Source organism: Rhincodon typus, chromosome 12 (assembly GCF_021869965.1).
Source record: "Rhincodon typus isolate 14 chromosome 12, sRhiTyp1.1, whole genome shotgun sequence".
NCBI classification, from domain to species: domain Eukaryota; kingdom Metazoa; phylum Chordata; class Chondrichthyes; order Orectolobiformes; family Rhincodontidae; genus Rhincodon; species Rhincodon typus.
In genome coordinates, this window is record NC_063343.1 from 32,504,621 (window position 1) to 32,523,581 (window position 18,961).

Consider the following 18,961-nt stretch of genomic DNA (forward strand, 5'->3'; position numbering starts at 1 on the left):
TCTCCTGCATAAGAAATGCCTTGCTCACAAATTTATAACATTAGTCTGATTCAAGAAGTTGGGGAAAGAGACAGTTTTTTTATAGCAAGCTATCTTTTTAAAAATCATTTTCCTGTCATCTCCATTCATTCCTTCAACAAAAAGTGAACAAATGTTCCCCATTAAAATTGAGACAATCTGACCAGCTGCCTTTTACACTTCCCTCTCTTAGAATCCTTACAGTGTGGAAGTAGGCCACTCAGCCCATTGAGTCCACCCTGACCCACGCCCCACCCTATAAATCTGCATTTCCCATGGCCAATCCACCTAACCTGCCTGTCTTTGGATTGTGGGAGAAAACCGGAGCACATGGGGGAAACCCATGCAGACACAGGGAGAATGTGAAAACTCCACACGGACGGTCGCCCGAGGTTGGAATCAAATCCAAGTCCCCGGCGCTGTGAAGCAGCAGTGCCAACAACTAAACCATCATGCCACCCAAAATTCTGCCATCATGGGATTTGAACTCAGGTCCCCAGATCATTACCTAGGTCTATGGATTAGCATTTCAGCAATAATATCACTAGGTCACCTCTGCCCTGAGTGCTTTGTGCCAAATATCCTTCAAGGATCTCTCCAACCTAAAGCAGTAAAACTATATCTTTCTCTAATTAAATCTTATCTCCTATCTCTTTTCATGCCCTCGCAAATCTAATCTTAGTGATGAGACTCATCTCTTGCTTTCTCAACCTTACAGAATTAATTACCAAGTTGGATAAGGCCCTAAACAGGAAGGATTTTAAAGCAAGGAAATAATTTATTTTAAATGTGGCATTGTTTAAGGATTGAGAGATATTGCACTGTGATTTGGACAGCTGAGTGAGCAGGCAAGTGCTTGGTAAATGAAGTATAATGTGGATAAATGTGAGGTTATCCACATTGATAGCAAAAATAGGAAGGTGGATTATTATTTGAATGGCTGTAAACTGAGATGGGAATGTTTAATGAGACCAGGTGTCCTTGTGCACCAGTCACTGAAAGCAAGTGCGCAATTGCAGCAGGCAGTAAAGAAAGCCAACTGTATTTTTGCCTTCATAGGGAGAGGGTTCGAGTTCGAGTAGAGGAACAGGAATGTCTTGCTGCAATTATACAGGGTATTGTTGAGGCCACACCTAGAATATTGTATGCAGTTTTGGTCTCCTTATCTGAGGAAGGATATTCTTGCTATACAGGGAGTGCAGTGAAGGTTTGCCAAATTGATTCTTGGGTTAGCAGGACTGATGGATGAGGAGAGATTGAGTCAGTTGGGACTTTATTCAATGGAGTTTAGAAGGATGAGGAGGATCTTATAGAAACCCATTAAATTCTAACAGGGGGAATAGACAGGTTAGATGCAGGAAGGATGTTCCCAAAGGTTGAGGAGTCCAGACCAGGGGTCATAATTTAAGAATAAGGGGTAAATCTTTTAAGGCTGAGATGAGGAGAAATTTCTTCACCCAGAGAGTGGTGAACTTATGGAATTCAAAATGACAGAAAGTGGTTGAGGCCAAAAAATTATGTGTTGTCAAGAAGCAGCAAGATATAGCTCTTGGATCAAGGGATATGATGGATCAGGGTATTGAGCTCAGTGATCAACCATAATCATATTGAATGGTGGAGTGGGCTTGAGGGGTCGAATGGCCTACTTCTGTTCCTATCTTCTATGTTTTTATGTAACAGAGAGCTAATTGGCAGGCTCTTCCCACTCTAATGACAAGGCTAGTTCATTGGAAACTTGCTGTTAAAATCCCTGAAGTTCACTAAAGACACATTGCTCTGCTCAAAGACATGATGAACTGCATCTGAGACTCTGGCTCTGTTATTACCTCCCTACACAATTTTCCAGAAAATATGGCACAGTTAATCATGTCAACCTCCCTTGTGTTTCTCTTGCAGTCATTAATTAAATGGCACAACGCTGTTTGGTTCATCTTCTTCCTTTTACAGCATAGTCAACATATGTCCTGCAATAGAATTTCTTCACTTTTTTCCACACCATTATCTTAAGCACCAAACAAGGACCAATTCTTAGACCTCTCATTTTGTTCATTTGCACGCTGTCTTTAAGTGACCTGCTTTATAGGCCACTTGTCACCTTCCATTTGTATGCTAATGACATCTCACGGCTGTCATTCTCCCTTTCCAGCATTGTTTCTTCCTATCTACAGCTCTGTTCCTTAGTCCATCTGCTGTTGAAACCCTTAGCAATACAGGTGTTACCTCCATATTTGATTATTTCAATGTTCTCCTTACTCTTTGCATTTTGTTGTGTTGAATTTAAAATCCTTGAGCTAATTTTCATTTTGGACATCGGAATTGCAAGTTAGGCTATTTCCATTTCCTTACCTCTTCCTTGCCCCCCTATATACTTCATAGCCACTTAACCAGCCATTCAATATGGGTAGGTCCCTGAATATATTAAAAATGAACATCTAACAATCTAATACATCTGTCATATTCAAAAACACTTCCTACAGAAAACAGAACCTTTCTCTATAAATAGCATTGAAAAAGTACTAAATTTCTTGAAGTTTTCAGTCTGCTGTAAAAACAAACACATTTATCTGTTTACAATATCAAAGACAGTGAATTGTATAATAATCTTTGAAGTATGTCAATTAATATACAAACACAGCACTTCCACCCCATGATATAAGTGGTGTTTGACTTATGGAAACTCAACCAAATGTCATAAATATTCCTATCTGTCAAGTGATGCTTGTTAATGTCAACAGTGGAACACAATAACATTGAAACATGAGATGCTTTTTTTAAAAGCTGCAGATCGTGTCATTTTCATTTGAAAGCAGTCTGCATGTCAATCAATTAAATGCTACTAGCTTATTAAGTTTATATGCTCAACAACCCGGCCATTTCTTTAAAAGCTAAAGACTGTTGGATATTAAAATCTCAGTCCAAAACACGACAGAATATTTTCTCAACATATTTTTCTACAGTTTAAAAGCATTATGGTATTTTCTGCATTGGGAAATGTATTGTCATGCATATCAAAACACACAATAATGGTAAATGCAATGATGAACTTGCCTTCAAAGGACAAAACCTTACGATCAAACATTGCATTGATGTAGATCCATATTATAATGCTGTGTCTAATTGTGACATTCAGTGGTGTCAAAACATTGAACACTTACCTGTCAGAATGTTCTGGACCCTTCAGCAAAGTTTCCCTACAGCTTACAAACCCTCATATCTGGTGGGTGTTTTTTTAGGGTTTCAGCACATCAAATGATGTGGGAAAAGAAATTTAAATTCCCTATGATACTCACAATAGTGATCCTGGCTTCAGAAGAGGTCTGTTTGCAATTTATGACCTATGACAAGATTCCACAGTAATTGCACGTGTTTGAGAAGGCACTGCATATTAGAACTTACAGTCACAAATTCCTTTCTTTTTGCATTCCTAACCCCTTCCAATAAGAAGACAAAAATCCAGCCCCTTATCTCCAGTGTTCTCCCATGGAGTCACTCCATCATACTTCTCTTCCCAGCTTTCCTTTCTTATCGTATCTTCTTGTATCTTCACTTAATCCCAACATTAACGGTCATGTCCACTGGACATTATTCAGGGATCACTTTAAGGATTAAGTTATTTGGAAGAGGAATACATTAAATAAAAGATTCAGAAAGCTAAAGTTCGCATGATGACAAAGAAAAAAGCACTACCTGAATAAATAGAGGATTTGGAGCACATAATGTAAGTGGGTGAACAAATGGAAAAGATGAACACATTTGTAGTTAGAATTATAGAATGGTTACGGTAGAGAAGAAGGCTATCGGCTCATCGCATCCTTCGCAGAATCCAATGCTATCAGCTGTTGTTTGATAGCACATGGAGTTAATCAAATTAGTAGATGACTGGCATCTCTCAAAAGGAGGCTGACATGGATCATTCGTATTGCACTGCTGATTGAAGATGCTTGCAAATACTTCAGCTTTGTCTGTTGTATTTGTGCCAAGCTCAGTATTCTTTGAGGACGGAGATATGTATGGAGTTTTCTTCACCAGTTTATTGTTTAATTGTCTGCTGTTGTACATGTGTCAGGATTGCAAAGTGTGATACTGATCCATTGATTGTGGGATAGCTTAGCTCTTTTTGTCACAAGCTTCCCTTATTGTTTGTCATAAAAGAGTTTTATGGTTGCTTCATCAGGTTGAGTTCTCATTTTAAAACTTTCCCTGTGCTGCTCCTGGAATGCACTTCTGCACACTTTATTCACCTGTGCTTCATTCTCCAGCTTATGATAGAATGGGGGAATATACTGGGCCATGAGTTTGCAGATTTTATCTGAGTACAATTCTGCTGTTGCTGATGGCCTACACTGTCTCATGGATCTCGACTTTTGATTGTGAGATCTGTTTGAAATCTATGTTCTTCAGCATCGTGGTCATGCCACACAATAAGATAGAGGGTGTACTCAATTGAAGATTGATGCAAAGTATTTTAGGATAGTACATATTAGGAAAGATTGAAGGCTGGATCTCTCCTCTAAAAAAGGAAACAACTGTAGTATTAGGCCTTTAAGATTATGAAAGTTTATGCTAGGGGAGATGTAAAGAAAGATGATTGCACTTGAGGCATGACCAAACTAGGGACAGTAAGTGTGAGACTGCTAATAATTAGTTCAACAGGAATATTCACAGAAACGTTCTTTACCTATTACAAATGAGGTGACTAATGAAATACTTACTTACTCTGTGGTAAAGCTGTCAGGAATTTGAGAAAGTGGTGAAGACATATTATATTTTTGTTCAGTATCACATAAATTTAAAAATAAAGAATATAATGGGCCAAGCATGCAGCTTGAAGATGAAACTGAAGAAAATGACAAGTTAATCTGAGGGAAATCTGAAAAAGATACCCAGAGAGAAAGGTAGCATGGACCACTGTGGGAGGAAACAAAAGCAGGTAAAAAGTATAGGTCAATGAGATCAAGAATGATAAGTAAGGATAGACAAAGAAAACTTGCAACTGATCAACATTCACTTTAATGCAAAGACATGGACTGGAATTGTGTGCATGTTCTGATATGTCATTTACCAGAATATATTGGGCTTTTTGGTGCTTTTATTAATGTTTCTGAATATTTTCATGCTGTAGTCCCTGTATTTTTATCCTTCTGTAACCAAACAATTTCAAAGCAGACGAGAATGGAAAATTATAGATATTTCTTCTTTGCATGTGAATGATTTTCAGTGATATTTACAAAGCTGCTTTTTCATTAAATACCAAATACAATTTTATTATTTTGCACAGAAGTTCAATATTAAATACAATAAAGAAATAACCCTTACATGCATGTGTGGGAAGTGAGAGGATTCCATTATTCACTGCAAAGGGCTGTGAACACATTATTGCCTTCCTCTGCAGAAACCTGGCTGAAACTATAGTGCTCTTGGATCAATTGCAACTGTCTCAATTTTCCAGTAGCTTTTTCTCTTGCAAGTGAGTGACTGTACTTCGTTACATGCTGCAAATAGTGTGTACTCCAGAACTGGAATGCACAATTCATTATGTACAAAGGAAAGTCTAATAAATTCATATTTGCCTTTGTAAAGCAAAGATTTTTTTATTTGCTCAACTGTATATCTGATGTATACTTTGACATTATCATGAATAAATTCTTTAAAATAAGGTGAAATATTCAAAAAAATAAGAGTCTTCATTTGAACAATGCAGAGTGGATATTTGGAGTTGAGGTTCATGGAATATTTCTCTGTGATGCTCAGCAAGTTCTGTCACTGTATCTTCCCAATCTGCCTTATTAAGTACAAACCCTACCTCTATGATGCCTTTGTATCTGATTCTAGCCCCATTCCAATGCTTGCTGTACTAGGAATACCTTGCCACTGCAAGGATATCCCAGAATTGACTGGTATCCTTGGGACCAGAGCACAGACAAAGTACTGTTAGCCCAGAAATGTCCTGCATGGTTCCTAACATTTGTCTCACAAATGGTAGACAAAGGAAAATTGGCATCTTACTTTGCAGGCAGGGACTTGGAGGCCCTGATGTTTGGGCTGGTGCAAAAACAGAATACTCTCTTCCTCCAGGAACAGAAAAGGAGGCATCAACACCAGACCATGCCAGCATGGTCTGGGATTAATGCCCAGATCAATGCTGCCTCAAAAATCTGAAAGAATGCCCAGCAACATAAGGAGAAGGTCAATGATCCTCTCCGGTCTACCAACGTAAGTACCACCATCTTCTCTCTGCTACCTTACACCAACTCTAACTCTGCTATTATACCCACTTCCCACCAAGTCTTATACTCTACCACTCTTACTACTGCCTGAAAACTCCTCCCTCACTTGCTATCACCCATCCTATGCCCCGCTACCACTAGCCCTGCATGCCTTCTGTACTGCCTACGCAATCACTTGGCACACCTTCCTAACTGCACCAAACATAGCAACTGTGCCACTCCCTTTAATCTCCCCTAATTTCTCCCTTTTTTCTCATTCCAGGAAGAAAATAGCCTACGACAGGGCAGAAAGAGCCAAGGCAGATGAGGGACTGCACAACATTTGGCTCCTTACCCCTTATGAAGAGAGGATCCAGACTTTGACTGCTTCAGTTGGTTTACTAACCATGTCCAGGTCAGGGGGTTGCCCTTAACTTACTATGCTGGGGACCTCAGAGCAAAAGCTATCTCCTTTGACTTGAGTGAAGACAAGTTTCCTGGCTTTGTGTCTGCACTAAATAGCATAGGAATACAGCAATACTATGAGCCTGGTACCTCTGGCTGAGGGACATGGAGCAAAAAGGCAGATTATGCCGATGTAAGGCAGGGATAACAAGCCTGGTGATGAAGGCTAGTCCAGCTATGGCTGGGTACATGTCCTTGAGCGTACAGTGTCCTCTTTGGACTTCTCGTGTGATTCTATCACATCTCTCACCATTGTCCATGTCATTCAGGACCCTAGAGTATATTGCACTTTCTCTCCATAGCGGAATTAGATACAGATTGAGAAAAGTCAAAATGGAGCCAGAACTAGGAAAGTTAACTAATATTGTCAGAAATCTAGAAGCAGCTGTGAAGAGAGAAAGAGAGTTGATGTTTGAGGTTGGTTATCCTTCCATGTTTCTTTCTTCACAGATGATGCCAGAACTACTGAGCATTTCCAGAAATTCCTGTTTGTATTTCAGATTTCCAGAATTTTTTGCTTTCTTACTAACTACAGTAAAGCTCATCCAAAGTCTTTAAAGATAAATGACAAGTGCATGAGTGATGTTGCAATGAAAATAGCGGTAATTGTTTTGGAACAACAAAAGGCACCTGGGTTACAATAGTGGGTCAGTGTTTCCATTCAAGCATAAGACTGGAAATTGAACTCCAGAGATACTGTGACAACTAACATTAAAATAATTGATTTTTTTTAAAAAGGAAATAAACTTGTTCTACAGTATTTTGATGCATGCAGATCATTTGGTGAGGTCTGCCTATAAAATAGAATCCCACTCTGAAACAAAAAGGATGACAGGCTGAATCTTGTACGTTTTTACTTAAGTGTCAGTTTAATACATTTTTTTGGAGGGTTTCTCACAGTGTGGCCTGAGAGATGTTTCATCATGACTCTACAAACTTACATCATTAATTATCTACCCTGCCATTAAGGCAACCCTCTTGTTCAATTCTAGCTCTATCTTACCATGCACCATTGCCAGAAGAGTTAACCACTCACTGGATATCCCCTTGAAGACCAGCATCCCTGGTTCCTGTGGCATCTTTGAAAGGCCACTGCTGTGCACCTAGACAAGCTTTGGTAAACCTCACCACAACTTTACAACACAGCAGGCACAAAGCCTCGCATGGCCAGCATGGATGGCACCTCCTTGCACTTACAACCCCATTCTCATACCCCAGTTACTGTTACCTCTCCTTAGCTACATCTTGCCTAAACACCCTCTTGAATTAACTGATACTTTGCTCCCAATGCCCACTGTAGACCCACATCTTGTTGTTGTCCAGTACGGGAACATCACACACTGACAAGCAATCGGACAATTACCAACATGAGCTTTTATTTGCAGTCAGCAAAAGTGAACACAAACAAAATGAGTACAGGCTGCAGCTTGCCCCTGCATTGCAAACCAGTTGCTGTCATCATGATCAATGGCTACTTACATTCCATGATGGTCTGTTGCACTCAGCTTTCAATCACTGGAACTGGATGTCAGTCAGGTCCTGTCTGCCTCTAGCGGCTCATGCAGTTGAGCTCTATCACGTACAAGGAGAGTTTCCTCCTCTCCAATGTCTTCATCCTTTTCCTCAGAAGATTACTCCTCTTCTTCCAGTTTTTCAGGGTCTATCACTTTGCCTCATTACATGCTCTGATTGTGCAGAGCACATCATGCCAGGCTGATGTGGCACACTCTGCCTCAAGCAAATCAGGTTCTTCGGTTCAGAAGAGTCAACGGTGAAATTTCCTATAGATGAGAGTTGCACATACTCCTCCATATTGTGTGCCATTCCATACCCTGATAATGAGGGCCTTGTCTCCATCATTAATTCAGCTTCAGCCTCAGCATGTACATCAACTTGGTGAAGCTGTTGGCCCAGTGATCAACACGTAGCAAGAAAAAGGAACTGCCTGCTGTGTTCTAACCCCTTCCCATCTCAGAGCCACAACAACAATTTAACTTATCATTGAATTCAGCACAGTCCATTGTAATGCTTACGTGACAATATGGAAGCCCACATCCACTCTCCACCATGGCCATTTGGTTGATTAAACTTGTTTCATACACAGTCAGACGGACACATGCTGTAGGTGGTAGATTGATGTCTTGTCGTACTAGATGCAGCAAGATGCCCTGCCCCCCATCCCCAGACAGAGCTTTATGAACAAGAAGAACAAGCAGCCTATCTGTATCTGTGCAAAGGAGTATGTCAAATTGACACCACCTTTAGGCATGGCATAGCATGGCAAGACATGGATACTACAAACATGCAGGTAGATGCTAAATGACCAAATGAACAGCCATGAGTGAGCTGCGTGCCTGCCCCTGTGGACAAAATCTCCTTGCAGCTGCCTTTCATTGCTGTCTGCTGTTGTGCCCTGCAATACAAGTCTGTACTTCCTAAGCATCTGGCAAATGGACCTCAGAGGAGCCATGAGGACCCTGGGTGGGAGGAAGGTGGAAAATCTCGGATTGCAATGCCTGTGGGCAAGGTAATTTAACATTCACCATCAAGTGGAAAATATGTTGGCTTAGCACAACTGATCAGCCAGAGTGGGGAATTTTGTGAAGCCTACAGGAAGAAGAAACATGGCATACAGAGTAACTAAATTAAAAGGGAGCCATATGTTCACTTGCTAAACACTCGGTTGAGATGTAGATGTCAAAACCGCAGTGTGTCTGTGTTAGTTTAGGCCTCATACTGTCCTCTGGTTCTCACCTGTAACATATTCATATGCCATGAATACTTACTTAGGTAAAACAACTTCAAACTCAGCCAACCCTCAAAATATCCTCCATGCAACATGAGAACAGGATGGCATCTCATTCATATTCTTGCAAAGGTAGCATGCACTAGACAGCTTTGTGCAGCTGAGTGGGCTCCATGGTTTTGCTTGTAAAACTCTGTAGCTCAAGTGAGACGAGCAGAAAAATGACAGCTTGCATGGAGGCTTGAGACTGGCAAAGCTGAATCAGGTGTGAAGGGAGTGTGGTTTAAATTTAAAGGCTACCTATGCTGGGGTGATCTCAATAAGTTTCACGTTAGTGACAATGGAATTGGTAGGAACATTTGGCTGAGATGCAGGGCCTCCCTGTTTGACCCAGAGGCACTTTTATATTCTGCTTGAAGCTGCAGCATTGTTGATGAACTGTGGTTATCACGAATGAAAAGCGTCTCAGTCACAGAATCACAGACCTTTACTGTGTGCAGCACCAATACTTTAAATTTTATTTCTTGTTTGACCAGAAGCAGCATCGAGCAAATAATTGGAAGTGGTGCACGATTCTGGCTCTTCCACTGATAATGACATACTGCAGTTAAAATTCTACACAGTAGATTACACTGAAAATGTTCTATTTAATGCAGTCTGTCTTCCGATAACAAATATATTAGCTAATTTCTTTTTGACTGGCAGTATTTCAAAAATGTACCTCAAAGTTATTAACACTTTGACATAAGAAAAATAACAATGTTTTACCGAATAGGGTTTTCAATTCGATTGTTGGTCAAGATGGCCGTTAAGTTTGCAGTGTATGTTGAGATGATTATAAAAACAAAAAGCCACCAAAATCCCATCAACAAGCGAACTGCCAAAGTATTAATGGGGATGTCTCCTCCTGTTCCTAGAAAAGAAAAGTAACACAATTTAATGAAAAACAGCATCATCTTTCTGATTTAAATTGACTCTTGGAGACAAATCTTCAGGTAATTACAAATTATAAAATGTACCAGATGGCGAGTTAATTATTTGGAGGATGGTTCCAAATAATATTTTAGTACATCATAATCTACTGCCCAGAGCTCTACAGCATGGGATGCTGATTATATGTCACTGATGTTTATCTACTTCATCCAGCTGCAACTGTGCCTCAGGGTAGGCTTAATATTTAGATATTTCACTCACTGACACTTGCAATGCTCCCCTCAAGGATCTCTCTGAGGCTGTGTGAAAACTTGGATCCTGGGTTTTGTTCCTGGTTGGGTGCATGGGGGGGTGGGATTTTTAACTCGACAAACTCAACCCTTACAGATGGCTGCCTGCACTCCAAATTTTCAGTCTGGGAGTGATGGTCTGAATTGTAAGTTGGATGAGGCAACTTACAAATTGCTGAAGATGCAGACAGCTGCTGAGAAAGGTGGGTGGAAAGCCTATCCCGGGAACATGTCCGAAACTTAAAAGTTAAGAACAAAATGTAAAAAAAAATCTCTCCATCCCTCATGCCTCATTTCCCACTCTCCCTCATGCATTCCCCTGCCCCATCCATGCTTCCCTATGCCAATCTACTCATCCCTATGCCCATCCACACATATCCCATTGCTGCTCATTCCCTAATGCCTATTACCACTCACAACACTTTCCCCTTTATCTACCATGCCAACTCAACTAGTATCTACAAGTAGCTGTGCACTCAGAGAAGAAATAAATTCTAATGATTTAAGTTTTATATTGCAAACTATATTCTTTTGAAGGAAGCACTTGTACTAATAAAAGCACATATTGCCAGGTCTTGGCTGCTTTACTCTTCTTGAAGGTTCCTGACAGATGTTGACAAGTTTGAAATTTGACAGCTTTGACAATTCATAGCATCCCCATCGTGTGGTAACAGGTCATTTGGCCCAACAAGACCACACCGACTCTCCGAAGACCATCCTACCCAGACCCAGCCCCCTACCCTATCCCTGTAACCCTGCATCTCCCATGGCTAATCCATCTAACTTACACATCTTTGGACTGTGGGAGGAAACTGGAGTACCTGAAGGAAACCCACGCAAACACGGGGAGAATGTGCAAACTCCACACAGACAGTCACCCTCTGGTAAAATTTAACTTGGGTTCCTGCTGTTGTGAGGCAACAGTGCTAACTACTGAGCCACCGTGTTGCCCCAGTTCTTGATAGGTGTTACTGTTTTTGACAGCTCTTGACAGTTCTTGAAAGGTTTGGCACCTCTTGACTACCTTGATAGATTTCACAATTCTTAGTAGGTTTTGGTTGAAATGTCTTTGAAAATCCAATGCTTCTTGTGAGGTCATGACTATTAGGGCAACTCTTGGCAGCTTTTCTAGAGGTTTGACATTTACAAAGGTTTATGCTCCTTTTACTCTCAATCATTTCTACAATTAACAAGTGAAACTCCTCCCTTCACATAAGGTACTTGAGTCTCCACCAAAAGGATGTACAAACCACCTTCCATATTAATCTGACCTATCAACACCTTTTCTCTACCAGCACCCTACATCTACACCAGAAGGATGCACAAACCACCTTACATATTAATCTGAACTATCAACACCTTTTCTCCACCAGCACCCTCCATCCCCTCCAAACTATAGCATGAATGCCGTCCCCTGCACACTTCACTTCAGTTCTGATGAAGAGTCATCTAGACTCAAAATATTAGCTTGTTCTCTCTTCATGGATTCTGTTTGATCAACTGTGATCGCCAAGATTTGTTGTTTTCAGTGCCGATTCCAGCATCTGCAGTAATTTGCTCCCATCTTCTCAAAGGGTAGCCAAGCCCTCTGCCTAAGTTTTCAGAGACCATTTCATAGGGGTACCTCTGCTCTGCAAAGAGCTACTCTGGCTATCCAAAGGATGTGCACATCTTCTAAATTAGTCTGTTTTCTGCACTGTGTGTTCGATGTAACCGGGTTACCAAAATGGAAATTAACTGAAGACAGCTGACTACATAACTCGTCAAGTGCCTCCAGGAACTGTGTGTGTGTGAAGCTCAGCTCCTATTGCATCCAAGTGAAAATCGACAGTTCCGAGTTTGGAACCAGAACATACAATTTCAGGCATTGTCTACCATGTTTTGAAGAGGCTCATTAGACAGGCAAAAATCTGGAAGATGATCTTACTGACTAGCCAACCCAATGCAGATCTCATTCAGGATTAAAAAAAATTGGTAAAGGGGATATCAAACAAGTAATAGTTACTGAAACCTGATTCACACATGGAAAATTTTCTGAAGAAGGGTCTAGGCCGGAAACATCAGCCTTCCTGCTCCTCTGATGCTGCTTGGCCTGCTGTGTTCATCCAGCGCTACACCTTGTTATCTCAGATTCTCCAGCATCTGCAGTTCCTACTGTCTCTCCACTACCACCTATCAGATTGACTGTCATTGTAACAGCAGATGGAAGAATCATGCTACACAGGGTACCTGTCCTGAATGTCATACAATGTTAGATAGCTGTCTGAGGGAGTGTTATTGTTTTTGTAACACCTTGCATAGCATAACAAATCACCATTGCTCTATATGGAAGCATCACATGTTGAAAAAACATTCAAACAGTCATAAACATTAGCTTTCATTGAACAACAGTAAAAAAATGAAGAAAAGTAAGCAACAAAACAAATCTCTTTTTGCTTCTGGGAACCATTTGAGTTTCGAGCAACAACAATTTTATAGTCAAGGAATGATCAATGCACCCAACTCATATCTATTGGAACCAGCTGTCAAGTAATGCCTTTTTGGATTGTTGTATCTCATGCAGCAGTGTTTAATCATGCAGAAGATAATGTTCCTCCTGCTCAACATCTTCGTAAGTGGCATGCCATTGCTCTCCTAACTCTTCAACATCTATCACTTCCCCCCTTTGTTGACTCTAGACGTGCCAAGCACAACATGCTAGAATTATGTAGCACACTCTGTCTGGACTTTACTGAAAGATACTCCCAGACCAATCAAAGCATCTTCCACAGGCCAGAGATATTTCTGAAGAAAGGTCTAGGCCTGAAACGTCAGCTTTCCTGCTCCTCTGATGCTGCTTGGCCTGCTGTGTTCATCCAGCTCTACACCTTGTTATCTTCCACAGGCCTATTGTTGCACTACCATGGTCTTATTAGAAGAATGGACTGCATTGTAAATACTTTTTTGCCTCGGTCAGGAGTGTATGACAGAGTCAACAACTATTGAAGACTTCTAAGATGAGGTGACAGTGATCACTGGTGACTTGAATTTTGATGGAATGGAAACCCTTTCTGTTGATGAAGTGAGCTGCATTATGATATGGTACTCTCAACCCAATATGCGTACAGTCAGTAGCCCCTTGCAGCGAGGGGAAGTGAGTTGTACTGGTAATGCCAGTAGTCTGAGTTGCAGAACCTATCAAGTGGGAAATGAGGTGAAGTGGCGTGATCTGGCACAAACTACGTCCATGGCAGCGCAGATACATTTGTGCATTGAGGATTGAAAGATCTCACAATTGCTCTGTGGATCATAGGAATTAGCCAGTTGTTATAATATGTAGCGCAAGTTCCCCTTGAGGGAAAATGAGATTGGTTGGTCACCATCCCTTTAGGTTAGAAGTTCTGCTCCAGACATCAGCAATCTTCTGTGAAGTCATCCTGGGACATCCAGTCTTTGACAACAATTCATCTGAAGAAAATGGAATGGAGGACAAAAGGCCCTGGGCCTCCTGTACCTCCACTATGTCACCTGAGACTTCATCATGTAGAGGTTGCTGGAGATTACTGATTCTTCCTGGGTTTGCTGGTGCATCTGTTGCTCGTTGATTTCTCTGCACCTTCGTAGCGCTGGAGCAACAGTGACAATGACATCTGCTGTGGCGAGATCTATTGACCATGCTTCCAATGACCTGTGTGGGATACACAGTATCAGGAAAAGTATGGGTTCTTAGCAAGATGAGCTGTCAGCGCTCTCATACAGGTTGAGTGAGAAGCCAAGAACTTGATGGATGCACAATAATGTGAGAAAATATGAGGTTATGCACTTTGGCAAGAATACAGGAGCTGAATATTCTTGAAAAAAAGAGAAAGACTGTGGAAAGCTGCAGCACAAAGGGGTTTGGAGTTCATGATGTATAAATCACAAAAAGATGGCACCCAATTTCAGCAGGTAATAAGGAAGGCAAATGGAAGTTAGTCTTTATTGCAAAGGGAATGGAGTATACAAATAGGTAGGCCTTACTAAAACTATACAAGACATTAATCAGACATAATTTAGAATACTGTGATGAGATTTCATCACCATGTCTATGGGAAGATGTATTGGGAGCAGTCCAGAGAAGGTTCACTGTGTTGATGCTGTGGGTGGAGGGATTTTCTTATGAGAGGTTGAGATGATTGGATCTGTAGTCATTGGAGTTTAGAAGAATGAGATGAGAACACATCGAACCATTAGGGGGCTCTTAGGGGGCTTGACAGGGTAGACGCAGAGGTTACTCCCCCTTGTGAGAGAGTCTAGAACCAGAGAGTATAATCTAAGATAAGGGATTGCCCAGTTACGACAAAAATGAGGGGGAAATTCTTCTCTCGCAGGGTAGCGAATCTGTGGAATTCTTTACAGACGATTGTGGAGGCTGGTTTATAAGCATATTCAAGGCTTTGATAGATTTTTCATTAGTATAGGCATCAAGGGTTATGGAGATAAAGCAAGAAAAGGAGTTGAGGATTATGGCAGAGCAGACTCGTGGCTTAAACAGCTTACTTCTGTTCACAAGTCTTATTGACTTAAGGACCTCATTAATACTGAGCTTCAATATGTTCCCATCCAACTGTTCTATTTAAGTCTTCATCCACCAACATTGCAATCTTTGTCTCCAACCTACAACATAATTATGTCAACCATCACACTAAACCATGGAAGGTAAGCTTATTTTGACCATTGATGACCCCTCTCCCATAATAACCATGTCCTCCAATGCATCTTCCACTCTTATAGGTCAAGTGGGCTGCCTTCATGAATATCACCCCTTCTGTAAGCCAGCATACTGGCCTCCAGTAATTGGCTTCCCCAGCTTCACTATCACAGTGGTGGCCCCTGATAATGACCTTTGAATTTCATTGAGCAGATTGTTAGAACTGCATATGGTCTGACTTGGAAAGACAGCCCCGACTGAGAGTGACCAAGTCTCTGGATGATCTCTGTGCAGCTCCCTAACTGACTTAAGAAAAATCTCTTGACTGCTTGTACTGGACTTGCAGGACTGATCAGGGCCCAGTCCCTGATGTAGCCTGATATAGAACCCTTGAGCTTGACTGCCCGAAGTAGCTGATTGACTGTGCTCAAGGCCTTGGACTGAGATTGGACGCTTCCTTCAACTTACTCTTCCAAACTGACATCAGACTCCCTCCAAATTCCTCCTCATGTCTGTCCTAAATGGGCAACCCATTGTCTCCGATTATGCTTTCTGACTAAGGACTAATGCTTTTAGTCTTTGAGAAATAGTTAAATGTTTGAAGCATATGCAGCATGTTTTTGCAGATAGGTTTTTGGTACATATTAAAGGTGTGACATAAATGTAGCACAGTATTTTACTGTAACATTTCTGCCCTCTTGACTGATTCCTGTTGACAACTATGACAAGCTGACTGACTTTGTATTTGCACTAATTTCTGAAGGAGAAAGCAAAACTTAGAAAGGCAAGTCAAAGCAAGGAAAGGCAAGGCTGAGATTGTATAAGCTTCCATGTAAGTGCTAAGTGAATGAGCAGTATGAAAACAAGAGAAGGGTCCTAAAGCACACCTTGCTCTGAAACATGAAAGGAGTGTTTGTGCCTGTATGCAAAGTGCCCTGGCAGGAGCATTACAAAGAAAGGTATTGGTGCGTCATTGAATTGGCGAGCTGTATTTTAAGGTGGTTGAAAATATGCCAAGAGGATGTGTTGAGGTTAGGTGTGCTGATAGCAATCTCTGTGTCCAAGGAGTGCAGGCAGTTGCTTCCTATGGAGTATGTTCTGTGATTTTGGGAACTGCTGTCCCAGATGCAGGCCCAGAGAAGCGAAAGGCAAACTGAAGTTGTCTGACTTAACATATTTTGAATTGTCACCATCTAGTTTCTCTCTGGAATGTGGGAGAACATTAAACTGCATATAGGTACTAATACATTCCGAATAGGTCTTTGTCCACTCCACAGGCGAGATTATCATCTCGCCATTCTAACCTCAGGTGCAAATGCTCTTTTTTCTCAACAGCAAGAATCTCATTTGTCTGACCTCACCATAATCTTCCCAACTGAATCACCATTCCTCACGTCATTCAGGAGCAGGGAAATTCAGCATTGCAGATCAAAGCAGTTATTTTACCTAAATGGACTGAATCCATCTGAAGACTGCATACATGAAAATATGAAGCAAATTTAGAACAGGATACCGAAAAAACTGTAGATGCTGTAAACCAGGAACAAAAACAGAAGTTGCTGGAAAAGCTCAGCAAGTCCAGCATCACATTGTCTACCATTACACACTATGTGTTAGTCTCTAAGAGTCCCCATTAACAGCTATTCACTCTCGTAGCCAGATCATTATCAACTCTGAGATAACAAGTTGTAGAGCTGGATGAAGAGCTAAGAAGAGCCAGGAGGGGACATGAGAAGTCTTTAGCAGGTAGGATCAAGGAAAACCCTAAAGCTTTCTATAGGTATGTCAGGAATAAAAGAATGACTAGAGTAAGATTGGGGCCGGTCAAGGACAGTAGTGGGAAGTTGTGCGTGGAGTCCGAAGAGATAGGAGAGGTGCTAAATGAATATTTTTCGTCAGTATTCACGCAGGAAAAAGACAATGCAGTCGAGGAGAATACTGAGATACAGTCTATTAGACTAGACGGGATTGAGGTTCATAAGGAGGAGGTGTTAGCAATTCTGGAAGGTGTGAAAATAGATAAGTCCCCTGGGCCGGATGGGATTTATCCTAGGATTCTCTGGGAAGCTAGAGAGGAGATTGCAGAGCCTTTGGCTTTGATCTTTATGTCGTCATTGTCTTCAGGAATAGTGCCAGAAGACTGGAGACTAGCAAATGTTGTCCCCTTGTTCAAGAAGGGGAGTAGAGACAACCCTGGTAATTATAGACCAGTGAGCCTTACTTCGGTTGTGGGTAAAGTGTTGGAAAGGATTATAAGAGATAGGATTTATAATCATCTAGAAAGGAATAATTTGATTAGGGATAGTCAACACAGTTTTGTGAAGGGTAGGTCGTGCTTCACAAACCTTATTGAGTTCTTCGAGAAGGTGACCAAACAGGTGGATGAGGGTAAAGTGGTTGATGTGGTGTATTTGGATTTCAGTAAAGCGTTTGATAAGGTTCCCCATGGTAGGCTATTGCAGAAAATACGGAGGCATGGGATTGAGGGTGATTTAGCGGTTTGGATCAGAAATTGGCTAGCTGTAAGAAAACAGAGGGTGGTGGTTGATGGGAAATGTTCATCCTGGAGTTCAGTTACTAGTGGTGTACCTCAAGGATCTGTTTTGGGGCCACTGCTGTTTGTCATTTTTATAAATGACCTGGATGAGGGCATAGAAGGATGGGTTAGTAAATTTGCGGATGACACCAAAGTCGGTGGAGTTGTGGATAGTGCAGAAGGATGTTGTAGGTTACAGAGGGACATAGATAAGCTGCAGAGCTGGGCTGAGAGGTGGCAAATGGAGTTTAATGCGGAAAAGTGTGAGGTGATTCACTTTGGAAGGAGTAACAGGAATACAGAGTACTGGGCTAATGGTAAGATTCTTGGTAGTGTGGATGAGCAGAAAGATCTCGGTGTCCATGTGCATAGATCACTGAAAGTTGCCACCCAGGTTGATAGCGTTGTTAAGAAGGCGTACAGTATGTTAGGTTTTATTGGTAGAGGGATTGAGTTTCGGAGCCATGAGGTCATGTTGCAGCTGTACAAAACTCTGGTGCGGCCGCACTTGGAGTATTGCGTACAGTTCTGGTCACCGCATTATAGGAAGGATGTGGAAGCATTGGAAAGGGTGCAGAGGAGATTTACCAGAATGTTGCCTGGTATGGAGGGAAGGTCTTATGAGGAAAGGCTGAGGGTTTTGAGGCTGTTTTCGTTAGAGGGAAGAAGGTTAAGAGGTGACTTGATAGAGACATACAAGATGATCAGAGGATTAGATAGGGTGGACAGTGGGAGCCTTTTTCCTCGGATGGTGATGGCTAGCACGAGGGGACATAGCTTTAAATTGAGGGGTGATAGATATAGGACAGATGTCAGAGGTAGGTTCTTTACTCAGAGAGTAGTAAGGGCGTGGAATGCCCTGCCTGCAAAAATAGTAGACTCGCCCACTTTAAGGGCATTTAAATGGTCATTGGATAAACATATGGATGATAATGGAATAGTTTAGGCTAGATGGGCTTCAGATAGGTTTCACAGGTCGGCGCAACATCGAGGGCCGAAGGGCCTGTACTGCGCTGTAATGTTCTATGTTCTATGTTCTATGTTCTAACACAGCAGGCCAAGCAGCATCAGAGGAGCAGGAAGGCTGACGTCTCGGGC

General features: G+C 41.5%; 1 protein-coding gene across 1 annotated transcript in view; it reads right to left on the minus strand.

Annotated features, from left to right (window-relative positions):
- LOC109911032 (glutamate receptor ionotropic, delta-2-like) overlaps positions 1–18,961 on the minus strand; it is a 477,476-nt gene that overhangs the window by 66,261 nt on the left and 392,254 nt on the right. Inside the window, exon 11 of the mRNA XM_048603965.1 lies at positions 10,204–10,391. Within this exon, the coding sequence (XP_048459922.1) occupies positions 10,204–10,391 (188 nt within the window). The remainder of the gene's footprint in view (positions 1–10,203; positions 10,392–18,961) is intronic.